We start from the raw sequence: 26573 nt of genomic DNA, 5'->3' as shown, positions 1-26573 counted from the left end.
CTTCTTTTTCTGTTGATTTGTTTTGTAAACAATTACATTGACTTTGTCGATTTCAGTTGTCGCAAATACACTCTACTCGTCAATTAGTATTTATTTGCCAAGGAAAAATATTAATAACAAAACAATTGAAACGTTTTATGAAAGAGTATTGTGATATTGTCGTAGCGGGCGCTACGCATAATTTCTTACAAAACTATTTTAGGGGAAGTATCTGCTAGTCTACTAGTGGTACTTTTTTTCGAATGGGGGAGCTGGCAACTTGATTCTGATTTCAATCAAGATCTATGTCAAGTTATTTCGATTGCTATAATTGTCCCTTTGGTAAGCCTTTTACTCAAATTATATTATGTAACCCCCCCCCCAAAAAAAACCCCAAAAAACAAAAAAACAAAAACGCAGCTGCACAATTTGGATCGACTCATTGCATGACGATTTTATTCAAATGCTCAAATTCAATTGCTAACCAGCATAACCGAAAAAGTGACAAGTAACAAAATAAAGTAAGTGCTTCGCGTTCAGTCAGATGGCAGATGAACATCCCACATTTTGTTTTCACCCGCCAATACTTGTGCACCCCCCCCACCCCCCCTTCACCCAACAGTTTTATCATTAGTTTCAAAAACTTAAATCTTACAACAACATTGCTGGAATGATTTGTGATCAACAGCAAGATTTGAGAGATTGATGATGAGATTTGAAAGATCAAGTGGTGCCCCCCCCCCCCCAACCCGTTTTTTCTTCTTTTTATCGGGACTCATAGTGCACATCGGCACCAGACCCATTTGGGGCTATGTACTGATTTTGACATCCTTTGCATTAACATAATGCAATCAATGTCAACATTTTTTTTTTTAGCCCCCCCCCTCCCTGAATATACTGGGTCTATTAAAAAAGAAAAGTCCCCCCCCCCTGTGTATATATTTTTTTGCAAACCCAAGTTGTGTCATGCACGTCATCAAACATAAATTACGACTAAAACGAGTGCTTTCACATGCTAACTGAGTTGTGTTACTTTGATTGATTTTGTTCAAGCTATGTGTAAAGTGAACAACTGGAAATTAACCACGCGTTGTTAATCCGCTTTCCCGTAAAGCTTTGGCGATGGTCTCAGCAACTGCAATCTCAGTGAACTGGTTGCTCGATTGCACCCCCAACATTTGGTGAACGAGACAAGGTACTAGACCAGACCAATAAGTGCGCTTGGAGGTGACGTCATGTATAAATCATTATGTATTTATTTATTTATTTACTTATATCTACCGCAACTTTACATACACCGGTCGAGTGCCGCGGATGAATACAATGTCAATTACGATTTGGTCCCCCGTTAAGTTGAAGAACGGATGATAAATAATATTTATTAAATCGAAGAAACATTATCTTTTAGCCTCTATCAAAAACAAATGAATTATCTATAAGAATAGAAACAGAGCGTACATTATTGAGCGGCATGACCTATATTGTGAGGTCAAGTTGGCGGATGTATATCTTATTTATTATCAAAGTAAATCGTCTCACACGATGCATAGTAATGAGCTAGGCATCGGGAACTCGGCGGATCAGCGAAGCTGTGTTTCCGTGGCCCAAAAGTCTTCGACATACAGGAAACTCATGAAGATTTCTACCTAAAAGCACCGGTAAGCAACCTCACTTCAGCTGTAAGGTTACTCCTTAATGTCTTTAGAACACTCGGGTAGATTTCCGTGCGGTGTTATCACACGGAAAAGGGTGCATTTTGCAAACGAAAATGGGCATCAGTTAAAACCATCTGGTGTATGTGGCTGCATTTTTACGGTCAGTTCGTGTGTGATTTAGTGGGTATGTACAGCAATGTACGATGTACATTACGTTACACTGTGTATAACTTTACTGTTGAGTGTTGTGGTATGGAGGTAGAAATATAAATGGGTAAAAATCGGCAGTAGGCCATGCATGCATGCATATGCAGTCATGTACGAACTGTGTGTGTGTGTGTGTGTGTGCATAATGTCCATACATCATGTGCATGTGTTCGGTTTATCAGTGCAAGGAAGAAGCCAGTAGAAGATAAAGAGAGGACTTAAAACAACACAAGGTTTTCTTTGCTTTTTAAAATCAAATTAAATTGTATTCCTCTTTATTTGTAATACTTGTTGGTGGACCCAGTCACCGAGTCAGGGCAGGCAGGGGGGCAGGGCGCGAGTGAACTGCAGTGGTGCCGTGACGGTGAGCACAGACAGCAGTTCATAAACTGGGGCGCCCTGCCTAATTGTTGTATTTGTAAATAATGACTTCTCCTATATCATATTTTTGTGGGTGGGTTTTCAGTTGGGCCATTCCATTTTTTATATAATAATCCTAAATTAGAGATTTAACCTCAAATCCTCTGATTGTCACAGCTAGTTGCACAGTTTCAGATATTAAAATGGTGTTCGCCAACCTTTGTGACAGTTGTGATGTGTGCTGTTATTATTGTTGTTCAGGAAGTATTATTACTTTTAATTTATTATTACTTTTCACTTAACTTGGACATTGCCACCAGCATTTTAAAAGAAATTTGTATTATGATGTCTCTGAAAATGTGTGTGTATGCAGTGTGAGACTGGTGCATCCTTTGTGTCATTGCAAGTGTGGATCGTAGGGGTTGCTCTAACATTTTAATGGCTCAAAAGGCATTTTCCCCAACACTTGGAGCTTAATCAAAAATCAATAAGTTGTATAAATTCGGAGGTCAAAATACTTTCCTAAAATTTTCAGCCAGCACAATTTTCTCATCAGCAACAATTTCTCCTTAAAACAGGCTTTTATCTTCAATTTCTAGTTTACATTGTGCGTGTGTAAAAAAGGCTCTGTTGCTATTTATCTCACGCATGTTGTACTTGTGCGAGCGCTATTTAGCCCTCAACATGTGATAGAAATACAATGCCATGTCAAGGAAATTTGTGTACAGGTTTTTGGGTGTTATTAACAGAAAGGTATTTATCACTGGGAATGAAAGACTTGGTGCCCTGTCCTAAATGAGGGAATCAATGTGTGGTGAAGAGGTTTTCAACTAGTGGTCTAATCCCAACGAGGTAAATTATAAAGAACCAGGCCTCGGCGGGTTTAAACCACTAGTTGAAAACCGATTCAACACACTTTGATTCCCAATCATAAATACCTTTTCGGTCAAAAACATCATCACTTTTTGGTCAAAAAGTAAAATAAATGCAAAAATTATAATTGTTAAATGATTTCTTTCAACACAACAACACCCCTCCAGCTATAAAATGGTAAAGCCCTCCGCCGCCCTAGGGTAAACAACTCCATATAAGGGAATGCTGTGCGCGTCGCGCGTATCGCGTGATATGGTACAACTGTTTCAGCCGTTGCTCTCGACCAATAGGAATGAGGAAACTGTCTTAAAAGAACAGGTGCAAGGTCGCGTGTCAGGCTCATGAATTAACACTTTTTACCGGTCATAAACAAAGGTCTATACACACCCACGTGACGCGCTCTGCACCATTAGGAATAGCGAAACTGTCTGAGGTATTTATGAATGACCATTTTAAACCTTGCAGGGTTATGGACTAAAGACCTCATCTTCGTTACCTCACCTTTGGTTTAGGCTTTTACGGCCTGTTGACTAGTGCAATATTCTAGCATACCTACAACTTTACGCTTCCCTCACATCGGTGCCCTTGGTCAATGAAAGTATGCCTTGCACTTCTTAATACCAAGCCTGTGGTTATGTGATCGGGACAATCATTTGCCCTTTTTTAGGAGGATCAGTTTTGTTTCTCAAGAATTCTTGTTTGTGTGTATGTAGTGTAGTTTATTTTAACCATTTGAATTCTAGAAAGTTATTGAGGGTTTTACGTGTGTGTAGAAAATTTGAGATTACAAGTCAACCTTAATGTACAATGCAATAGTTCTAGTTTGAGTGGCCCTACATGATTTTATAAAGTCTTTTTTTTTGAAGTTGACGGATTTACAAATAACTTACAGGGTTTACAGAAGGTAATGGTGAAAGACTTCTCTTGAAATATTATTCCATGAAATGCTTTACTTTTTGAGAAAACATTAAACCAATATCAATTTTCGATATCGAGAATTATGGATTTATTTTAAACACATGTCATGACACGGCAAAACGTGCAGAAACAAGGGTGGGTTTTCCAGTTATTTTCTCCTGACTCCGATGACCAATTGAGCCTAAATTTTCACAGGTTTGTTATTTTATATATATAAGTTGTGATACACGAAGTGTGGGCCTTGGACAATACTGTTTACCGAAAGTGTCCAATGGCTTTAAAGGCACTTGTCAAAGACCAGTCTTTTCACTCAGTGTATCTACACATATGCACAAAATAACAAACCTGTGAAAATTTGAAATCAATTGGTCGTCTAAGTTGCGAGACAAAAATTGAAAAAAAAAACCCACCCTTTTCACACAAAGTTGTATGCTTTTAGCTGCTTGATTGTGAGACATATGAGGTCTCAAAATCATTTCAAATATTTTACGTAGAAATTACTTCTTTCTCAAAAACTACGTAACTTCAGAGGGAGTCGTTTCTCACAATGTTTTACACTAACAACAGCTCTCCATTGCTCGTTAACAAGTAAGTTTTTTATGCTTGCTAACAATTATTTTGAGTAATTATGAATAGTGTCCAGTGCCTTTAAGAGTGAAATACTTAGTAGTATTACTTGTAGTATATTCAATGTTGTGCGTAAAGTGAAAGGGTGCCAAGTCTTGGCTCAAGAAACTGAGATCTGGAACATGAAGACTAAATCCAGAAACATCAAAGACGGAGGTACCTCTTGTTTTGTTTACCATGCAAAAAAAACACCACGCAAAAACACCACGCACAAAATTCCCAACAAAACAACAAGACAAAATGAACTAATTTTCGAGGGCATCACGGCAATAGCACTGGGCATTTCAAGGCCTGTAAAGAGGTACATTTTACATGTATCTTAGCAATTACATCATTTTAGAAATAGATATACGAGGTGTAATTTGTTCACATAGTTTTTTACAATCATGACAGTGTTCCATTTGTTCAATATATCATCTATAAATAAGTATAAGACTATTTGCTGATTAAAGCAATGCTGACAGAATCTGAAATTAAATAAAGAACAGGGCAACTTATAAGAAGCAAGAGTCATAGTTCTCTATGCCCCCCAAGTCGTTGGAGGGAAGCGACAAAGAGACTGATATGTAAACAGCACCAGATGAACACAACTCGGTGGAGGAACGGAATGTATAGGAACTAGAGAACTGGAGGTTCCTCCATAAAATGATAATGCTGTAACAAAGTCTCCATAGACTGTCAGCTGGTCTGACGAAAAATACAATTTTATCCCAGTTGGCCGTCGTGCCCTTTTTTAACTCAAGTTCAATATTTTTTTATTGACACAAATAAGTTTTCGGCCGACTACTTACGGCCGATAATGATTATCCAGTGAACTCTATTATTCCACGGGGGTATTCCTTATTCAACTTTCACCACAGCGCAACGGAGATTCCCTCGCATCCATCATTGCACGCACGCTAGTAGCACAAACCTGCATTGCATACTACACGCCAGTTTATCTGACGTCCCGATTTCACAGGGAACCCGTCTAACACAATTCATTGAACAACAGAGGGTGCTGTTGTCAAATGCCCTTATATGGTATCGGTCGTTTTGTGAACGGACGAATCGAGTTTGCAAAAGAATTTTTTGTCAAAATAAAGACACAAAAGATATAGAGCGCCTGAAGCGAGATTTTAATTAACTGGTTTAATTAGGCTGTTTGATAACTTAATGGCCTTCACACCTCTATTTTGCCTGTCTCGGGGTATAAAACTACGTTTACGCGTGTTAAAAAAAAAATACACAGGTTTTTGATGCAAAATACAGGTTTTGGGGTTTCAGAATACAGTTTTGTGATCCCAGAGGTTGGCATGTCTGGACAGGGCGGCGAGATGCAGGTGTTGCCACCTTGGCTGGAGAAATCAAGACTGCTGCTGGGCCGGGGGCCATAGCCAAAGGTGCACGGGGTAGCACGGGCATATACTTGCGAAGGAATTTTCTGTTACGAAGTGTGACACGTCCAGAGCCATCCACTCTCACGACATATTGGTCAAACTGGCGCACCTCAACCACGATACCAGTCTTGTCCCATTTGGTGGGGCTGGGGCCTGTCTGGTTTTGGATGCGGACAAAGTCCCCAACGACTAGTGGGGGAAGGACACGTGTGTGTTGGGAAAGGCGTTCAGCAGCACGCATGTGGCGGTTGCGCAGGGCCTCTTCCCGCGAGAGGAGGGTCGCCTTCCATGTCGTGTGGGGTTGGTACTTGCCAGGATGAATGGGGATGAAGTCTCTAATGGTTCGTCCGAAGATGCACATGGCTGGAGAGAGGTGCGTTTCGCGGTCAGGGGTGTTGCGGTACTGGAGCATGGCCCTCTGGAACGCGTCTGTGTTCAGTGAGCCATTGGCGTCTGTGTTGTCTGTAATGAGGCCTTTCACAGTTTTTACTCCCACTTCTGCACGGCAATTGCTGTGGGGGAAGGCGACCGATGACATGCGATGGGTCACACCCCAATGGCGCAGGAATGTGGTTGTTGTGCTAGACATCGGATGTTAGTTCGTCACTGATGCTGTAGGTAACAAAGATGCGACGCAGGGCAAAAATAAGTCCGGCCGCGCCATTAGCAGATTCTTCCACAATTGGCCAGTTGCTGTATCTATCCACAGCCACCAAGTAGTGCCGGCCACGGTAGTGGAAGTAGTCGGACACAAGGCACTGGAATGGGTAGACTGGGTTGAGTGGAGGGGTGGGGTGTGCGTTCGGCTGTGAGGGTGCCATGCGGTTGCATGATGAGCAGCGTGCCTGCATCTCTGTAATAGCAGGTGTCATACCTGGCCAGAAGAATGATGATTCCGCCCGTGAACACATTTGTGAGACACCCTGATGAGCTGAGTGCAGGGCCTGAAGTATGCGATCGCGGATGGATGGGGGGATGACAATGCGGTCGTTGTAGAGGACTACCCCGTCAAAACTGGTCAGGCCGTCACGAAACTGGTGATACTGGCGGAGTTCAGGAGGAAGGTCACCACGGAGCACAGGGAAGTCATCAATGAGGTCAATCAATCTTGACATGGAGGGGTCACTGACTGTAGCAAGGCAGACGTCATCCCACGTAACTGACTTAATCACTGCAGTGGGAGGTGAGGTCGCCTGGGAGCAAACATGAGCTGTGTCCTGATCGAGTGTGCTAAGGGCCCTGAGGAAGGAGTGTGGCAGTTCAAACGTGGGGAGCTGAGTGTGGGGGTTGAGTACGGTTGCAACATCATCTGGGAGGGTCATCGGCGTTGGCTTGCCAACAGGGTGGCGAGAGACGGCGTCGGCTGCGGCGTGGCGTAGGCCGGGTATGTGAACGATGCGGAAGCGGTAGCGAAGAGACTTCTCTTTGAGGTTGCGCAGGCGAGGGTTGGGTATGTCGTTGAGGCAGCGGTCGCCGAATGTTTTCAGGAGGGGCTTGTGATACACTGCAACGATGAGGTCAGAGCAGCCAAGTGTGAAGTGACGTGCCTTGTCGAGTGCATCAACAACTGCTAGGGCCTCCCCCTCCACTGGGGCATAGCGGGATTCAGCCCCCGAAGTGAAGCGACTTCCGACGAGGGTAATTTTTCAACCAGTCTTACAGCAAAAGGGGTTGGAGGAAGAGCAGGTGCAGTGCTTCGCGAACAACCAGAACCCAAGACCCTCTTTGCACCAGTCAGTGTCGAGGCAGGTCGGCTTGGTCTTGTCAAAGATCTCCACCCCCTTATGGATCTCATTGATGATCAGGGACTTAGACTCCTGGAAGAGACGGTCCAATTGGTCTGTCCAGATGAAACGGGTGCCCTGTTTGAGGAGTTGGTGGAAGGGCAGCATTCATTCAGTGGCGGCAAAGGCGTATGAGACCTGGGGTGCGTTCCACTCGCGCAAACGACTCGCAACTGGTGCGTATACGCGATGTCAATATGGCGGTGCCCTGAATTGAAGATGGCGCGAACCATACGTAGGTTTTTTTTAAAACTTCGTTTTTGCTGCAATAGTCCTCTTTTTGACATCATTACATCAACTAATTAACTTTGTTATTCCAAATCTGCATTATCATCCACCGAAAATACAATGTAATTATGTTTGTGACAAAGAAATAATACCGTATGCTTGTCCGCCATTTTAAAAATCACTCGCCAACACCTCCGAAGTATGTTCGCCTAAAGTTGCCAACGTTCGCCAACGGTGGCGGCGAACAACTCGTTCCACTAGAAATTGTTGGCGAACGTGCGCAACTGTTGGCAACGTTTGCGCGAGTGGAACGCACCCCTGGTTGACCAGGCCAAACCAGCTGAGGACATCAGTGATGTTGTGGGGGGTAGGGAAGTTCTGGATGGCCTCAAGATAGCGAGGGCAGGGACGTACAGTGGTTGGGGTGAGTTCGAAGCCCGCGAATTCCACTGTTGTCTGGGCAAATATGAACTTAGAGGGGTTCAGTGTGACGCCGTTACGGCCACAAATGTCTAGCCATTCAACTGCCTGGAAGAATGCCTCCTCAATCGTGTCAGTTCACATAAGGGTGTCGTCTACGCACTTGGTTTTCCGTGGGATGTCTGAAACGATCTCGTCGAAGCGGCGGCTGTAACCGTCTCCCGAGGCGATGTAGCCTTGTGGGGCAACTCGGTACCGATAGCGACCCCATGGGGTGATGAATGTTGTGAGGTGGCCGTCTCGTTCATCAAGGGCGATGCTGTGGTAGCCATTCCATGCATCAAAGACAGTCTTGCGTGTGTGAGGGGGTACTGTACGTGCCTGGTAGAAGGGTGACTGGGTGTGGTGTGTCTCACGGAGAGCATGGTGGTTAAGTAGTTGGAGGTCAACTGTCCGCCTTGGCTTGCCTGACTTCTTGGGGCAGTTCACCATTTTGTGGCACCAAGTAACGGGTGTGCCGATAGGGACTGGTTCAATGACACCGAGGCGAACGTCTTGGTCTAGGCCTGCCTTCACGTCGTCCTGCCAGTGAACAGGGACAGGGATGGGCGTGTGGTGAGCCACCGGCTGAGCGTCAGGCTTGATCATGAGGTGCATTGGGGGGCCAGACATCATGGAAAGTGGCTGATGTTCGCATACATTGAAGGTGCTTGACTGGTAGTGTTCGAGCAGCCACTTTTCAAGCCTATTTCGGTTCTCCTCTGTGGCTGGGAGTGGGAGTGATGTGGGAGGAGGTGGTGGTGCTTGACATCGGGGGCGTTGCAGGAATTGACACTGGTACTGCTAGGCTCGTGTGCCTCACCAATTGAGGGGAACTTGTGAGATATCACGCCGAGGGCTACACAAGCTTGTTTGGATAAAAACAGCCTGTCAGAGGAGTCAGTGAAGTATACTATTTGACGCGTCTCAATTGTCTCCTTTGAAGGGGAAGTCCCAGAGATTCTCAGGACAATGGCACCTGCAATGTCAATGCTACGGTTGTCGGCAGCAGTCATTTTCATAGTGACAGGGAGGAGGTGATGCCTACTGAGTCCTAGTTTGGGTAGGAGCTTCGTGCCAGCTAAGCATGACTGGCATCCAGTGTCGGCCATGGCAGGGTAGGAGACAGCGGAAGTTGGGCTGAGGATGGAGGTGGGGAAGCCGAGGGCTCGGGCATCGGACGGGACAGCCTTGATGGAGACATCGATGAAGGGTTGGGGGTCGGATGCCCGCTTCTCCCAAGCATCGCAGAACTCATTGTAGACATGGTGCTGGAGTGTGATTGCATGGGCGCTGTGTGTCGGGATATCGCTAACGGAGCATAGGGAGTCAAAGATGGCGGTGGCGTCATCTCCTGGTAGAGGTACGGTGAGGGTTGCTGGCTGGTGTTGCTTGCGCAGTGACTGACGACAAACGTCTTCGTAGTGGTGAAGGATGCCACATTTGGTGCACTTGTGGTTGTAGGCTGTGCATTTCTTCATACGGTCCTGTCTGCCACGTCCGTGGCCTGGTTTGCCACAGTGACCGCAGAGCGAGGTTGCGGGTCCCGTAGTAGCAGGTAGGGTTCGCAGTCGCCCCCTCTCTTGGCGCCTGTAGGAGCTAGCGGCCAACACAGTTGTAGTGGTGCCGCCCTCAAGGAGGCGGCTAGCTGACCTCTTGCCACTCTCCTTGGCGTCGACGTACCTGAGTGCCTCCTCCAGCGACATGTCTTGTCTCGATTCACAGAGAATGTCCAAGCGGATCTCTTCATCCTCGAGTCCCCGGATGAGAGCGTCCCTAATCATAATGTTGCTGTAATCGACCTGTGTTTTGCAGGTACACTCAATCTTGAAACTACATACTCCTGCCTGACCTCTGAGGCGGGCTGAGAAGGCCCGTACTGGCTCGTCGCGGTCCTGGCGCGTTTGTTGGAGTTGCATCCGTGAGACCATTATGTTTTCCTGACGGACGGCGAGTGTCTTCATGTTGCTGAGAATGGTCTGTTCATCACTGGAGGCGAGGGTACCGAAGGTCCGTGTGAGGTCTTTGCGAAGTGCCTCATCGCAACACTCAAGAAGCTGGAAGACGATGTCTGAGCCTGTGAGATGTGTGGCTGCCTTGTAGTCTGACCACTGTTGTTCAAAGTACGCCCATTCTTCACTTGTGCCAGCTGCCAATATAGCAGGCCGTTTCACCTTCTCAGCCTTGGCTGCCCCTGGGGCAGGTGCAGGTGTGGGGGCCTGGTCGACTGGGTGAGCAGTCCTCCCATGCAGATTGATCAGGCTGAGCAATACCTCGAAGTGTGGAAGTGGGCCATGTCATGGTGCAGGCAGGTGCTGGGCAGGGGATAGTGGTACTCATGACGGACGAGAGAAGAATGATACTGTCAGCATAAATAAGTATAAGACTATTTGCTGATTAAAGCAATGTTGACAGGATCTGAAATTAAATAAAGAACAGGGCAACTTATAAGAAGCAAGAGTCATAGTTCTCTAATCTATTATCAAACTCTTAGTAAGGTTCAGCTGTTTTATGCACTCATTTAAAAAAAGTTTTTTGCAGTGAGTTAGGAAGAGATCAAGTTAATTGGATAGTAAACCTTTTGGGGTATTATATAATGCACATTTCCTAGTACTTGTAGAGCTGATCATTATAGGAAAATTATAGGAAAATTCAACTTATTTTGAAGGTAGAGTGTGAGGGATACACCAGAGCAAGTACTTTTAAACATAAAACCTCTATTGTTTCAATAGGATTTACCTAAAATTTGTTGATTTTGACTAACTTGACTAACTTCTCTCGTTTATGAGTTGTGTTATTCTTTCTAACAAAATTTCACAAAAAGCCAACTTTTATGGCAGATTTTGCATAAGTTTGCATATACTTGTGAATGATGTAAATTACAACACTTTCTGAGGTTGATAAAGTGATGGCCCATTAGGACAACTGTTTTTCCCTTGTGCATTAGCCCCAATAATGGATCTGTACTGTTCTTATCAACAATCTACTGTAGCACATCAGTCAGTGCAACCCTCAGACATGCTAACTAGTACGTTTTTCCCGTATTTCGTACGGGTTTTTGTAAACAATACAGTTTTGAGCATCGCCGCCGCAAAAATACAATTTTATCCCAGTTGGCCGTCGTGCCCTTTTTTAACTCAAGTTCAATATTTTTTTATTGACACAAATAAGTTTTCGGCCAACTACTTACGGCCGATAATGATTATCCAGTGAACTCTATTATTCCATGGGGGTATTCCTTATTCAACTTTCACCACAGCGCAACGGAGATTCCCTCGCACACATCATTGCACGCACGCTAGTAGCACAAACCTGCATTGCATACTACACGCCAGTTTATCTGACGTCCCGATTTCACAGGGAACCCGTCTAACACAATTCATTGAACAACAGAGGGCGAAAATGATATTTAATTAATTGACAAGGGTTTCTATATGAAATAGGATATGATTAATCAATGTCTTTAAGATATGATTTATCAATATCTTTTTTTTCATACAAAACCTGTTCCATTGGGTTAACCACCCGTAGGGAAACCCCGTAGGGAAACCTCTGCCCAATTTTTTTTATATTTTATTTTGTATTTTTTGTATTTTTTGTATTTTTTGTATTTTTTTATTTTTTAGTTTTAATTAACTGGTTTAATTAGGCTGTTTGATAACTTAAGGCCTTCACACCTTCTCTATTTTGCCTATCTTGGGGCTTAAAACTACGTTTACGTGTGTTTAAAAAAAAATACAGGTTTTTGATGCAAAATACCGGTTTTGGGGTTTCAGAATACAGTTTTGTGATCCTAGAGGTTGGCATGTCTGAACCCTGGGAATAACTGTTTCATGGGGATTTTTTTCGCACATCGCTTAGTAGACGCCAAATATAGCATCGTGTCTCAGCCCTATCAAATAATAGTTGCACTGCATCAACTAGTAGATTTTGATTCACGCTGGCACAGCGTTTGGTGCGCAGTTCTGCAATACTTCCACTCTATAAATCAGTGCTACCCCCCGAAAGGCAGTCTGTGTTGCATGCACAGTACACCGTGGGGTTAGTCATCGCATTAACTCCATTTCCCCTGCATCGTGACCTCCCAGTTTCCTGCCCAACATGCTTTCATGGGCTGCCTTCCCATGTGACCTACATGCACTCATTCGGAAGCTGCCCACGAATTCCATGAGAAAATTGTGCTTTCCAACAAAAACTATGGCCAATAATGTTTCCTAAACCTTGCAGTGCACGCCACATGTATGTTGGTAGTAGATGAACCTAACACTAATAGCTAGTTAGCCTTTGCAAAATCAATTCTTGTGAGTTCATTCATAAGTTTGGAAGGTGGCAGTGAGTAGGAGGCTATAATGCACAATTACAAACGAACTTGATTTGTGAAAGCCTCAGGTAGCTGCTGTATGTATTGGTGGTGTATCAATGCCTAACATATAATGCACTACAATTACAAACAAACTTGGTTTGTGAAAGCCTCAGGTAGCTGCTGTATGTATTGGTGGTGTATCAATGCCTACCATTAATCGTACAATTGACCAAAACTTGATCCTTTCTAAGAGTTATAAAAACGTTTTATCGTATGACCATAGTAGTTTTCCGGATCCATACAGAAGACAAGTCAAACTTTCAGCATTGCTATTGATTAATAATAATAATAATAATAATAATAATAATAAGACTTGTAATGCGCACATATCCACCCTGCTGGGTGTTCAAGGCGCAGTAAAACCAAAACAAAAACAAAACACAAAGAAAAACAGACACAACAAAATTAGTCATTGAAAACCTGTGACATAAGATAAGTTTTGAGAAGAGACTTGAATTTTGCGGTACAAACACAAGATCGAAGATTAAGTGGTAGAGAGTTCCAGGATGTGATATGACACCAAGTTACATTGCAGCCGCAGTTGATTGAAGATGGCACTTCAATGCACAAAGTATGGTACCTGAAGCATGAACATCTGGACCACTGTGACAGTATTGGATGAATGGTTGAGGAACCAGTCTTATTGAAGAATAATAAGCTCATAATCACATTTGTAATGCAAAATGCTAGCTATGCATGCTTTTCAAAATTCATACACTGTATTTCCTTCCTTACAATATGCAAACTATCATATCAAAAGGGTTGTGGTAAAAGAAATGCAGGATACAGTTAGTGGGGAGTTTGGACAGAAATGTGTGTGGTACCAAGGTTTTGAATTAATGTGAATGCTAATATCTAGGAAAACAAGTTTTTCACTCTTCACTTCGTTTATGAAAAGAAAGTAAATGCAGTCCTTTAGTCACTGTTTGCCTTCTCTTGCATTATGCATTTTGTATAGCCCACACAGTGGTTTCCAGGGGATCAGAATTTCTCATAAACAAAATATTTGAAGAAGTTTACTAAAATTTCACAAATTCATCCTGGACAAGAAGAACTTTTGTGTTCAGTTTTAAAATAAATATATTTCAAACTCAAACATCAAAAAACTTAGCTAACAAATGCGTGTGCAGACAGTCTTCTCTGATCAAATCCACATCACTTACTAATGCATTGTTCATTAGTGTGTTTGATGAATGCATTGCTTTATATAGCCACACACTACATGTATTGAAGCCACATACATTGTGGTGATTGAACAGGGGTTCTGCTTGCGCGTGTTTCCCCTGGACAGCCCAGTAATGCTGCAACTACATTGCTTCAAAAAACTTCACCTTTGTTTAAACTGTGCATCCATAGTGCATGCGATTGTGTTTTTCAAAGCATAAGAAAATTGCTCAAAACTAATATGTTTAACAAAATCACACAGGCCTAACTACAGACAAGTAAATGTGAAATGCTTGACCCCTCTCCCTGTACATTAACTTACAAGGCATTTTAAAAATATTGGTTTAAGTTGAATTTGAAATAACTGTCTAAATGATTCTTTAGGATAGCATGCATTCAATGGATGTATCCAAGTTTGAAACCTAAAAAAACCCAAAATGTTGACCGTTATAATTAAAATCAAATTGTAAATTTTCTACTGGCAAATTTGCACTACATGTAGTCTACATTTATGTGTTGCACATCATCTTTAACAGTACATAATTGCACCATGCGAGTACATTACATTACATAGGTACCACAGTGTGCATGATCCTAGGACGTGTTATAATATATTTACAAATGAACAATTATTGATGGTTTTAGTGTACATATTGATCATGTTTTTGTGTGTGTAGAATATACTGGGTAAATTTGTTTATTTGTAAAATATATACATGTACTGGGCGCATTGTTGTAAAATAACTGGGTAAATTTGGTTGATATTTAAAATGATGGGCCTGTTCAAAAGGATAAGGGTGTTCATAAAGCCTGTTAGCACAAAAATTTGCTTAGGATGATATTTCTTTCTTGATAAAAACAAGATTACCAACCAAATTTTAATTTGTTGCATATTGCTTGTTACTAGCATTCAGCTGTTTGCTTATCCTGAAAATCATGTGGTTGGTATTAAATCCTGTTTTATTTTAAGGAAGAAATTTCATACTAAGCACATTTTTGTGCTTACAGGCTTTATGAAATTGGGCCCTGGTTATCAGAGGAGCACATTACATCTTACATCTTAGATAATTGTTATGAATTATTTAATAGCTCTCTCAATTCATCAAGTTTTGAGCCTCCAAATTTAAATTAGGCGTTTAGCACGTAGACATTTTTTCATAGCGAACCAATTAATATTATGGTTAGATGGTGCTCATGTAACTTGTGGTTAGTTGTCTTATGGTTTCAGTCCTTGTTTCCTAGAAAATTGCGTTGTTTTAGCCAAAAAAATCAGAGTACACCGAGTGTAGGTCAATACGATCAGTCAGGGCACATGGATCGTACCACAAGTGGAAGGATTGCACTCGCACTCAAATCTCAAACTGAACACATGTTTCGACTTGGTTAGAATGATGTTATCTAAATAAAAACTGGACAAAATTGTTGTTGTTGGTTCAACGGCAGAAGGGATAAACTATTACATTGTAGGATAATTGTGTTGTGGGCATAATGCCCCATGGCAAGTTTGCTTGTTGAGTAACTCGGTGTCAAACCCACAGAAGGCTGCATACATAGCTTTGAATAGCTTTAGTCACTCGACCATGTAAAAGTCAGTTCCAAGCAGAACTGCACAATTTGTGGTGAAATAACGTGAAATGTACTTGTAGAAACGAGACTTTGTGTGTACACGGCTTAGGAGGAAAAAAATGCACAATGGTATGACAGATTCATGTACATATACATGTACCAGAGATTACAAATCTTTTTGTCAGAAATTTAACCTTGAGATTGTGAAAATCTGACTGAAATTTCAGTTCTGACTTTCCGCCTTGTGAAAATGATTCGCTTACGGTATAATAAGTTACTACATGTAAATAATTGGAATATAGAGCTGCGAAACCAAACTTTTGCCACCATAACGTTCACGCACACAGAGACAGATTAACATATTTATGGTTTTATATTCGAATCTGAAAAGCATGAAATTTGAGCATTATAAAAAAAATGGTTTAACAGTTTTTGGGTAGCCCACAGGGCAAGTTGCGAAAGTTTTGTTTTGCCTACAGCAATTTTGTCATTGCTTTGCTTGTGTTTAAGGTGAGCCTTAGACTTTATGCACATCAGGTCATTGAAAGCTTATACGGCTAACCAATCTGGGGAGATTTTGTTTGAAATTTTTAATTAAGTTTCTTCCAACCTTCTATTCTCAAATCCAAGTCTTTGAAGAAAATTACTTCAATCCAACAAGAACACTCTGAGAAGGGGGGCATATGGAAGGGTTCTTTTTAGAAAAAAATAATAACCATTTGGTTTACGTGTCATGTCTGAATGCTAGGGGTAGTTCATTAACTTGTCTTTAGTGTTAAAATCATTCACAGAAAAGAAGGAATGATTGATAAAGCTTTCCCTGCTTAAGCCATAATTCAATGCGGGTAAAACAAAATTATTTAAAAAATTTCATTGGCCTTGATCTGACTTTTTAGAACTTGGTAACCCTTGCTTTATCACAAAAGATTTTAACTTAAATCAGCCTCGGTATCAGACCTTCAGATGTCAGTCTTGGTCCCAGACCTTTTGATCGTGGTCTCATACATGTACTTGGGCTTGGTCTCAATCTGGAACTTGCATTTGGTGTACACTGTACAGGCTTTGAACTTCTCTATTGAAGGGGCACAACATTTTTCTATGTAGAAAAAGTAACTTGAATTGAAACCTTGTACTGTTGTTGAGGGAACCATAGCAAAAGTACAGGACACCAAGGCAATGAGAGACTTTGAGTTTACTAACTAAGGTCTTAATAACTGTTTTGGTGTTCATTTTCACCCCCAGGTCAAGACATCAAAGGATCCCTTATTGGGCCCTCAAAACACAGACATGGCCTTATCTGGTATGGACGGCAACTTGAGTATGGTTAAAAATGAAGCTCAGACAGTGCCTGCAGCTGTTCAGCGAAGCTCATCTCTGGACAGCATGCAGAATCCGGTTACTGTCCTGCCAGGCAACAATGAAATGCTCCCCACCACCCTTTCGACACCTTCCAATGTTAGCAACTCGTTGTCACCTCCTTGCCAGCCCGTACAGCGAAGTCGTAGTCTCCCCCTCCTTGATTCCAGTCAGGAGATCCCTCCGGAGCTTCTTGCAGATTTAACATCAGCAGATCGAGGTAACCTACTCGGTAACAACTCAGTGGGAATCGGAGAAGGCTTATCAACCAGCCAGGCAAGTCATCAAGGAGGCCATTTTTTGCAGCGGGACTACTTGCATGTTAGTCAGCAGCACCTGACAGCCCTCCCGCAACAGCCCTTGAATCTCAGTCAGTCAGCCGATGTGAAACAGTTCTTGAGCCCATTCCAACAGCCAAGGTTGAACATGAGCCGACAGGTCAGGAATCTGCTACCTCATCTAGGTGACTGGAATAACTATCAAACTACTGGAAGGCTACCCCTGAGGGGATCAGATCCGGCCATAGCTGGCTTCCCTGCAGTTGCCCAGCATGCCATGGCTGGGGGTCAGACACTGTTTAACCCCAGTGTCGCAAACATATATAGTAAGGTCATGGACAAGGCGCTTGGCTTCCCTATCAGTGAGTCTTTTACATTTGGAAGGGATAACCTACCTTTTCAAAGTGGACAGTCTTCTATGAACATGATCCCCTTGCGGCAGCAAGGAACACACATGTTTGATGGAAAACCTGCCAAAGAGGGTGAGAGGCAATTGACCAAGGATATCAGAGGCAACTTGGTCCTTGCCCACCAACATCACAATGAGAATAACAATGATAAAACCTCGCCCAACATGCAGACTATGTCCGATGGTGTTGGTGGTCACCTTGTTGATAAATCCATGCTGCCGTTATCTGTAAGTGTGTCTGTAGCCTTCTCAGAGCCAAGTCAAGACAGTCCAGCTTCGCTGTCTCGACACAGTAACAGTCCAGCCATGCCCTATCGGACATCCGCCGATCAGATGCTGAGCATGATCAATTACAATGACGACCAGCTCCTTCAGGAGCATGGTCTGATAACAGATAATTCAGTAACTGGAACCTTGGATGATAACTTCCTAAGCGGGTCTATGGGAATTGGACATCCCGGCGGCACACGCCTAACTGATTCTTCCAATCTCACTGGAATGGATTCCAGCCCACCGAGTGTGAACAATGAAGCCTTTGACCTTTTTGATGGAGGTGGAGATGTTGATGAAGCCAACTACATGACGGACTCGCTTTCCCCGCAGCCGCTACCCGGTAATGTTGATCCTGATGTTCATGTTACAACTTCCCTGCCAAGCATTGGATCCTCATCTGGGAGCGATGTGATGGCAAGTGTACCCAGAGCGATGGGGCGAGGAGGGGTGTTAGGAATCGGTGGCGGCAAAAATCCACCAGATGGTAAATCATCTACCTCAATAGGTACGTAAACAATTTTTATTGTTGGGTTTGCTCTCAATTTATTTGATTTGAGTAAGTTCATAAGCCTGGCTCATACTTCCTGCGAATGCAAAGCGATTTTTTGGTGACGTAATAACTGGTATGCTTTGTTTAGGAAATTGTGACGCAAGAAAATTTGCTTTGCAGGAAGTATGAACCTGTGATAGGAATTTATTATGAATTTGACTCAAAGTGCTATGTTTGACTATGATTGGCACAATGTTGGTTATTTTGTTGGTGGTGGCAAACTACTGTTGGTACATGTGAATGACACACTCTTTTTGTCACCAAATTATTTCACATACTGTACATATTTGATAATAATGCAAGGTGGACCTGTGTAACATATCTATCTTCTGACAAATTTTACTGCAGTAGCAGTGGTTGCAAATAAAACCGGAGTGACAAGTACATGCAGACAACTGCTGTTCACTCTATGACCTCATAAATGTATTCAAAAAAGAAAGTTTACTACATGTAGTACATGTATGTCATGAACATTTTAATGAAAAATTCATGACCGAGTGATGTACACTGTAGACTGCATAAATTTGTCATTGTTGCATGGGGAAAATGTAATTGTGACAAGGTTGTTTAGTATCTTTGTTGTGATACACTTCTACATAATACTTACATGAATTTTGAATTGTTATGGCAAAAAGAGAAGAGAAACTTATGAACAGTGTAATGTTGTATTTTGCTAGTTACTGTACATATGCGCTTGTGTACCATTAAACAGCGGTGTTGCAAACTTAAACTCTTGCTTTTGGTAGAAGCATATTGGCATTGTACAACTACTGAAAGAAAATACATGTAAATGTATTGAAAAGGACAAAAGCCAAGATAAAGGTAAGTTGGGTAAGTAAAGTACATGGTAGAGTTAAAGTACTGTAGAGAAGGGCAAAACTAATTTGATTGTTCCTGTGATGAATAAATCACATCCAGTTAGTGGAATGTGCTTTTGGTATCAACTATTACAAACTTGTAGGAATAAAGAGAGAGACCAGAGCTGGCGTCCTAGTCACTGCTCCTTTTCCATTGCAAAGAAAAGGACGCCCGCTAATCTTTAAAGTCGTATTTAGCTGTCGTGCACACGTATGTTCATGTAGATTTTTACATATAATTTGGTGATCAAAGAGCTGCGTGTCGGTAGGTTAGAGAAGCTGCCCAAAATGCTGGTGGTTGACTTCCAGTCATGCGTGGTGGTTGACATCGGCTGTGATACGTCCTGGGCCAGAAATGCATGTGGGTTTTTGAGGTCGTTCACACGCCGTACTAAAGCAGGCCTTCATTTTAATAAATCCGAGGAGAGCTGTAAATTGCTCTCCTTAATTCAAGAAAATGAATTAAGGAGAGCGTTTTGCTCTCGCTAACAAAACCCAAGTTTAATGAACACGTACTCAAGAAAATGAACACAAAGTTCACCAGTTGTTTAACTTTTTCTTACTCAATTTAATGAGTTTACTTTAATCATGAAACAACTTTTTTGCAATCAAAATGAATGTTTCGATAAATTAAATAGACCCCACAATTATGTATATCCCCAGGCACCCCCCCCCCCTAAAAATAAAAAGTTTGGTTATCCGCTGTGAATGTTGCCACCCTTTGAGAAAAAAAAGAATAGGCCTAAGTACAAAATATGGCAGAGAATGAAATTGTCTTAACTTTATAGTAATTATCTTTTGTGAATTTGCCTAAAGATAACAGAAAAACTGTCAAAAAAAAAATTGTGTCCGCTATTTTTCAATTATTTTGTTATTTCTTGGGGCTTGTTTAATACTGTAGTTGTCTGTAGCTCTCTCCAGAGCAAAGAAACATTCTTGTCTGTGGCTGTGCACATCGGCACCGTAGTGTGTACATGTACGTCAGCGTAATCCGTATTGGTACTATGAAGCAGTGTGGGGAACCACCGACTGCTGCCGATCGTCGATCGCGCCACAAAACGACCGCGACTGATTAGCCTGCCTTGGTACGGCCAGCTTCACATACTGCACACAGGGCCGACCACGGGCCATACTTTTGTACACTTGTACTGGACATGCAGTACATAATTATTATACACAGTGCAAACTTATCCATATGCATGAGCTACAACACCATGTGTGCTTGTGATTGGTCTGGAAAAATATCTGCATACAATGGGTAGTACGTGGGATCTTCCATATGCATCAGTACGCGATTATGTGACTTGTGATTGGACCGGCGTTGCAAGCGCCAAGAATGAAGGACGCGCGCTGGCAGTAGTTGTTGCAACGGCGCTATTTAAAATGTACGAGGGGTTTGAGGGCTGGGCTCGAGAGCTGGGCGGGCGGGACTTGAATTGGAGCCAAAAATATCCTTTGGGTTGGGGGGGGGGCATACAATTACTTGCGGGTGCGTTCGATTAGATTTCCCGGGTCGACCCAGATCTGACCATCCCCAGTGCGTATGATTAGCTTTGACGTCAAAGCTGTGTGGGCCCGAGTGAGACCCAAGTTCATGACGTAACGGCGAAAACTTTCTCAATGGCCACCATTTTGTGTGTAATTCAGCGGGACATTTTTTATGAAGTTTGACACACATTTTCGCCATTAAAACAGCGTTTTTGTGAGCAACAAGTATTTATTATTCGAATCAGTGTACCTTTTTATCACTGTGGGGTTGTAAAAGTGTTTAAAGTTGCAGGTATATCTTGAGAATAATTATTTGACGATGTTTTCATGAATCCACGAAAAGTATCGGACGAAATGCACAAAATGGGAGTAGTTCCGGTCGGCTGTCCCTTGGCGTTCTATCTAGCTCATGTCTTGGGCTTGTCCACGAATTCTTTTATCCTGCTTGATTTTGTCGATATATGTCCGACAAACCTTACACCAAATTTTGGTTACCATGACCCTGTCATTTATTGGTGCCGTCTCGTAACCATAACTTTCCAAATTCCACCTCAAGAATGTTGATAATTGAACACTTGACATCTTGATGTCATAATCCAGCATAAGCAAACAAAATTTTCACGTCGAGCAGCATGGGGCTCTTACTGTAGTTTACTGTGCATGATCCCAGTTCCTTTCAATTGTTTTTACTCCAAAATGCGTTTGTCCAGCCAGGTGGCCGGAGATCCCCCCCCCCCCCCCCTTTACGGCATACTTTTATCATGACAAAATACTTAACCAATCATGAGCGTGTATTTGCGGTACCACTCTTTAGTGTAAGAGCCCGCCCACCAGTGTGGAATTCTATAGGCCCCACACAGATACGTCTGTGTGACCGGCTGCGGTAAACATCAAGCACGTGCGCGCAAAAACACAACCAGTGTGGAATCGCTCACATTCGTCTGTGTGACCGGCTGCGGTAATCATCAAGCACGCGCGCACGCAAACACAGTCAGAGCAGACTATAATAGGACTCGTTTGCCACTGCCAACTCGCAACATTCAAGTGGCAGCAGGCTTATAAACTCCGAGATTCAAGCGGCTTATTTTAATCAACAATTAGGGTATTGAAAAAACATGCTCTTGTTAAATTTGTAAGGAGCGCTTTTTTTTGCTCTCCTTGGAAAACATTAAGGAGCGCGGAGGAGCGCGAGCGCGATCGCGCTCCTTTAAAATTATGGTCTGCTAAAGTGGGTCTAACTCAACTTAGACCGGTTCGGATTCAACTTTTGTGCGTCTGAACGCAAAAAAAGTTAGACCGGATCGGGTTTAAACCCCCAAACTTAAACCGTCCAGCGAGGCGGTCTAAGTCTAAACCAGTTCGGGTTTATCTTTTAACACTGCGTGTGGACAGAATGACATCCGGTTTTAACTCGCAACGGACGACCCATTGTGTGGTTCAATGCACACGCCCGGGACCCGGAGTGCTTGTATACGGTTTCTGTTGCCTCTGATGCCGAAAAGCACCAAGTATTTATATTACGTTCTTGCCGCTTACCGAGTTGGCGAAACTCTCTCGATTGGTGTATGCAGTTTAACAACAGCCCACGCACATGATTGAGTAAATTCTGAAACAAAATTATATTTTCATGCGTATACTATACTACGAGCGCAGCGAAGGAGCATATTTTTTAATGCTTCTCACATGCACAGCGCTGCCATCCCATAGGGATCATATCCCATAGTTATCCATCACCGATCCTGTGGATGTGCCTTTCTAATGCTGTCATCGTTCCTAGCGTGCTGTACTTTCAAATTAGGAGAATGAACTGCCGTGGGTGCGAGGCTGTGTGTAGGGGAAATTCCCTTCGCCAGCAATCACCACGTTGTTGGGAAGTTGGGAAAATACTGCAAAGTACATGTATTTACGTAACTTGCACGTGTGTAGTTGTGTTTATGAACGAATCGGAATAAAAATCGCAGCACCAGCTTTTGAGAGATCGCAACTTCCAATCGATTGAGGTACAAACTAAAGGTATTAAATCGGAAACGGTGGTATAAAACACAAAAATAAAACGTGTTCTGTTTCATGGAATATGGATAATATTTCGGTGAGTTTTCTCAGCGGTTTGTATCAATGTTTTGTTTGTTTAATTTTTTGTTTTAGCGTCGTGTTCATGTTTGTTTTAAGTGCCCATATCTTCCCAGCGGTAAAACTGTTTTCCGCGTTCGATTGAGCCGTTTTTATCCAATAATATGTTCTGATGATCGTCTAGGGCATGGAGCCCTCAGTATCTCGGCATGCTCGGTGCGTGAATCTGATTAATAAAACCGGATGTTAGAGCAACGGGGTTGCGTCTACTTTGACCTCTTAAAACCGAAGATAAACCAGAAATATTGAAATACATTTTTTAATGAAAGATAATATATTTCATATAATTATTTTGTAGTAGTAACTATATTAGTATGCATAAAAAAAAACCACAAGACCGCCGGACTTGTTCGGCATAAAGTTTACTGGACCGAAGCTAAAATCACTGGCCTCGGGCCTGCGGTCCAGCGTGAAATTCGAGCCCTGACATATCCTTTGTTGTCCACAAAATCTCCCATTACAGTTTAGCACATTTCATACCACACCGTTCTTTCAAATTGAAGAAGGGTCCATAACCTTATCTCTACCAAAATTAGCCTAATAATTAAGCACAGCTGGCAGGTGGTTTCTCCAGGTTACCACTCTCACAGTCTCATTGAAGCACATTGGGGCAATGGCTTTGCTCTTCACAAAGTGTGCTGCAAAATGGGTTTGGTTCCTTGATTAACTGTAAACACTGTTTTAATAGATGCTAAATTTGCACCAACCAACCAAGATAAAGAATGTAATTATTGTTCTAACCCATAATGTTAAGCGCTTTATACTTGGTACTTTCTTGAATGCTGTGAAAAAAATATATTCAAGAGTACGGTATGTATAACCTGGGTGGGATACAAACCCACAATTTTGTTATTCAAAACCAGATGTAATACCACTACCATAGAGCTTGCCCTTAAATACATGTAGCAGAAAGCCTTGAGTCACTTTGTATAAAACTGGACCACATCTTTTTGCAAAGTTTAACACATTCAAAATAACATCACAATTATGAAATGCAATAAAAAATAATACAGAATAGTGTCTGACCTGATTTTAGACTGTTTAACTAAAGAAATGTTAAACTAGCTTCATACAAAAATATGTTTTATACTCTAAAGTCAAATTTTATACTCGGACTAGTTACACCCTATGTGAAGTTGCTTACAGTTTACAAGCTGATGAGTGAATGTGTATTCCCGTACACTTCTTTCAGTCAGTGAACCCGCTTAAAATGTACCCATTTTTAATACTGGAATGCTAACACGCCAGGACATTTAATTTCTCAGCGTGCACAGTCCATGCATTCACATTGCAACTCTTTCCTTGTACAAAGATGGACAAAGGGTACTAGAATTCATGCTCAAATAAAAAGTTCTCTGTAATATTTACCAAATATGGTGGTATATTGGCGACGGTATACTGTGGATCCCAAATCAAAAACCACCAAAGACCATTGACAGGCCTTGAATAACATGCAGGTCATGGAAGCCATGGCCTCCATTGCTGCCCTGGGCCCAATTTCTTGGCTCTGCTTATCGCCGAATTCTGTGCTTTCCATCATACGCACACGCAGAAGCCAAAATTTTCTGCTAACCCCTGAAATACGCATGCCGTAAGCACAGAATTCCCTGCTTCCGTTAGTGCCAATTCTGTGCTTACGGTATTAGCAGAGCCATGAAATTTGGCCCTGGTCTTGGCTTGGGTGCCCTTCAAAAGTTTCCCATTCACTTACAGATTTTCCCATTCACTTATAGATTTTCCATTGGAAGTGCCCTTTGCAAAATGAAAATGACCAGGCCTGCATTGAGCTCTGGAAGTTGTACCCGAGCTAAAAAACAATTGTTAAAAGTTTCAGCCGGAAATAAATAATCAAATAGAATGAGATTTGTGTGTCCACTATATAATCTGAGAGAAGATGTGATCAAAGAAAGATCAGTGTACATACATGTAAGTGAATACTCAATGCATGAACACCTGAGAGGAATACGTTTGTAAGTGAACATTGAACATTTGTATCCTAGAAAACCATGCAGTTTGATTTTAACATCTATCACGGACAAGTCAACACTGTTTCACTGTTCGCTAATTAAAATGAAGATGTTTGCCAATAGTAGAGTTTGTTATTCCTGTCGTAATTGTAGACAATTACAGGAACAGAAATGCACAGTTTCTCTAACCGAATTATCATAATCAGATTGGCAATCTTGAACCTGTCCCGGAGCGATTCGGCGTCATTGTCCATGCAGACTGACCCTGGACAAAATATCATAATCAATGCTGTATTCTGTACTTGATCAAGCAAGTTGATGAACGGGAATACGTGAATACATGGAGCGACTCTCAATGGGTAAATGCTGTCAGAGTCTATTAAAATGTTGGGGACAGTCCGCCAATGAATTTTTGTAACGCGATCCTGGGGATATTGTCTGATCGCATAGATGTATGAACCGGCTATAGTGTGACTACTCTATGCTCTGAGAAACACTCTGCTTCACAAGATTGTACAATGAATTATGCTTCACACATAATGTGATACCTATCCTACAGACATGATGTGCGGGTGCTCCGTAAAAAGTCTGGACCAACATGACCAATCATTGAGTTATTCATTTCTATGACTGTCGGTATGGTGGAATAAGTTCTCTAGTATAAACATGCAAACTCTCATTCTCACATTTGGGTGGTTGTCCTGTGTCAGGGGGATGGATGCTTGAGAATAATGGCAATTGAAATTTGATACAGTCTACAATATGTTTAGCTGGAGCAAGTTTGTGTCAAAGCTTGGAAGCTCTTATAAAAACCCTAAAACATAAACCAGGCCTGTCTTTAACTCAATACAATGTAAATAGTGTTGATATTATTGATGGACTCAAAAGTGTGAGTCAAAACTATGTATACATTTTCAACGATTTATTTGCAATCCAAGGATTATGAGCTTGCACTCTACAAAACTCCATTTATTAACACCTCTCAAGGTTGGTATCACAAATGCAATTATTAACGTTTTAATGCCTCAAATTAACATATTGAACCTTTCATAGTTCAGTTGTTTCCCAATATAATTTTTTAGATTACAGAAAACCAACGAAACACAAACTGCAATAAATATTTTCTGCTTAAATTGTAATTGTATGGAAGTTTTTTGCATGGCAATGTTTCACTCATGGGTACTAATCCCACCCGAATAACATGCCTGTGATATTTTTTTCACAGGACTCGGGAAAGCACAGAGTAAACAGTGCTTCATCAGTGTATGGGTAAACAAACAAAAAATTTTAATAATATTTGACTCATTATTCAGTACCATTACCAACTTTGAAATACCGAAGGTCTGTAGTTCACAGATGAATTGAAAATGTGTTGATTATTCCAAAACTATAGGCCCTACCTGTTTAGAATTAATCTAAAACCTACTGTGTACTCACATTTTGTGACACAGATTTGTTGCAGAATTGCTTTATTATGTATTTGTGCACAATACTTCCTCTTCTTTACAATGTGCAGACAGCTTCTTTATATATCCAATTCAGAGAAACCATTTACATTTTATTGAATAGACATCCACCAATCCATCATCACAACAGGCTTCTAGTCAGGTTATTCAATTTCAGACCAGCTGATACAGTACTTTGTGTTAAAGGAATTGGGTACTTTTTGTAACACAAACACAATGTCCACAGATTTACATTAA

At 42.0% G+C, this 26573-nt stretch overlaps 1 protein-coding gene across 2 annotated transcripts in view; it reads left to right on the top strand.

The window, feature by feature from the left end:
* Positions 1-1559: 1559 nt before the first annotated feature.
* The window catches only part of LOC117299354, a 58648-nt gene continuing 33634 nt past the window's right edge, over positions 1560-26573 (top strand). For both annotated transcript variants that reach the window (XM_033782894.1, XM_033782887.1), the window contains exons 1-2: positions 1560-1637; positions 16805-18383. In XM_033782894.1, coding sequence (XP_033638785.1) covers positions 16850-18383 — 1534 coding nt within the window. In that variant the 5' untranslated portion in view covers positions 1560-1637; positions 16805-16849. The remainder of the gene's footprint in view (positions 1638-16804; positions 18384-26573) is intronic.

Source organism: Asterias rubens, chromosome 1 (genome assembly GCF_902459465.1).
Source record: "Asterias rubens chromosome 1, eAstRub1.3, whole genome shotgun sequence".
NCBI classification, from domain to species: Eukaryota; Metazoa; Echinodermata; class Asteroidea; order Forcipulatida; family Asteriidae; genus Asterias; species Asterias rubens.
Note: the sequence above shows the minus strand (reverse complement) of the source record. Positions and strands in the feature narration are given on the sequence as shown.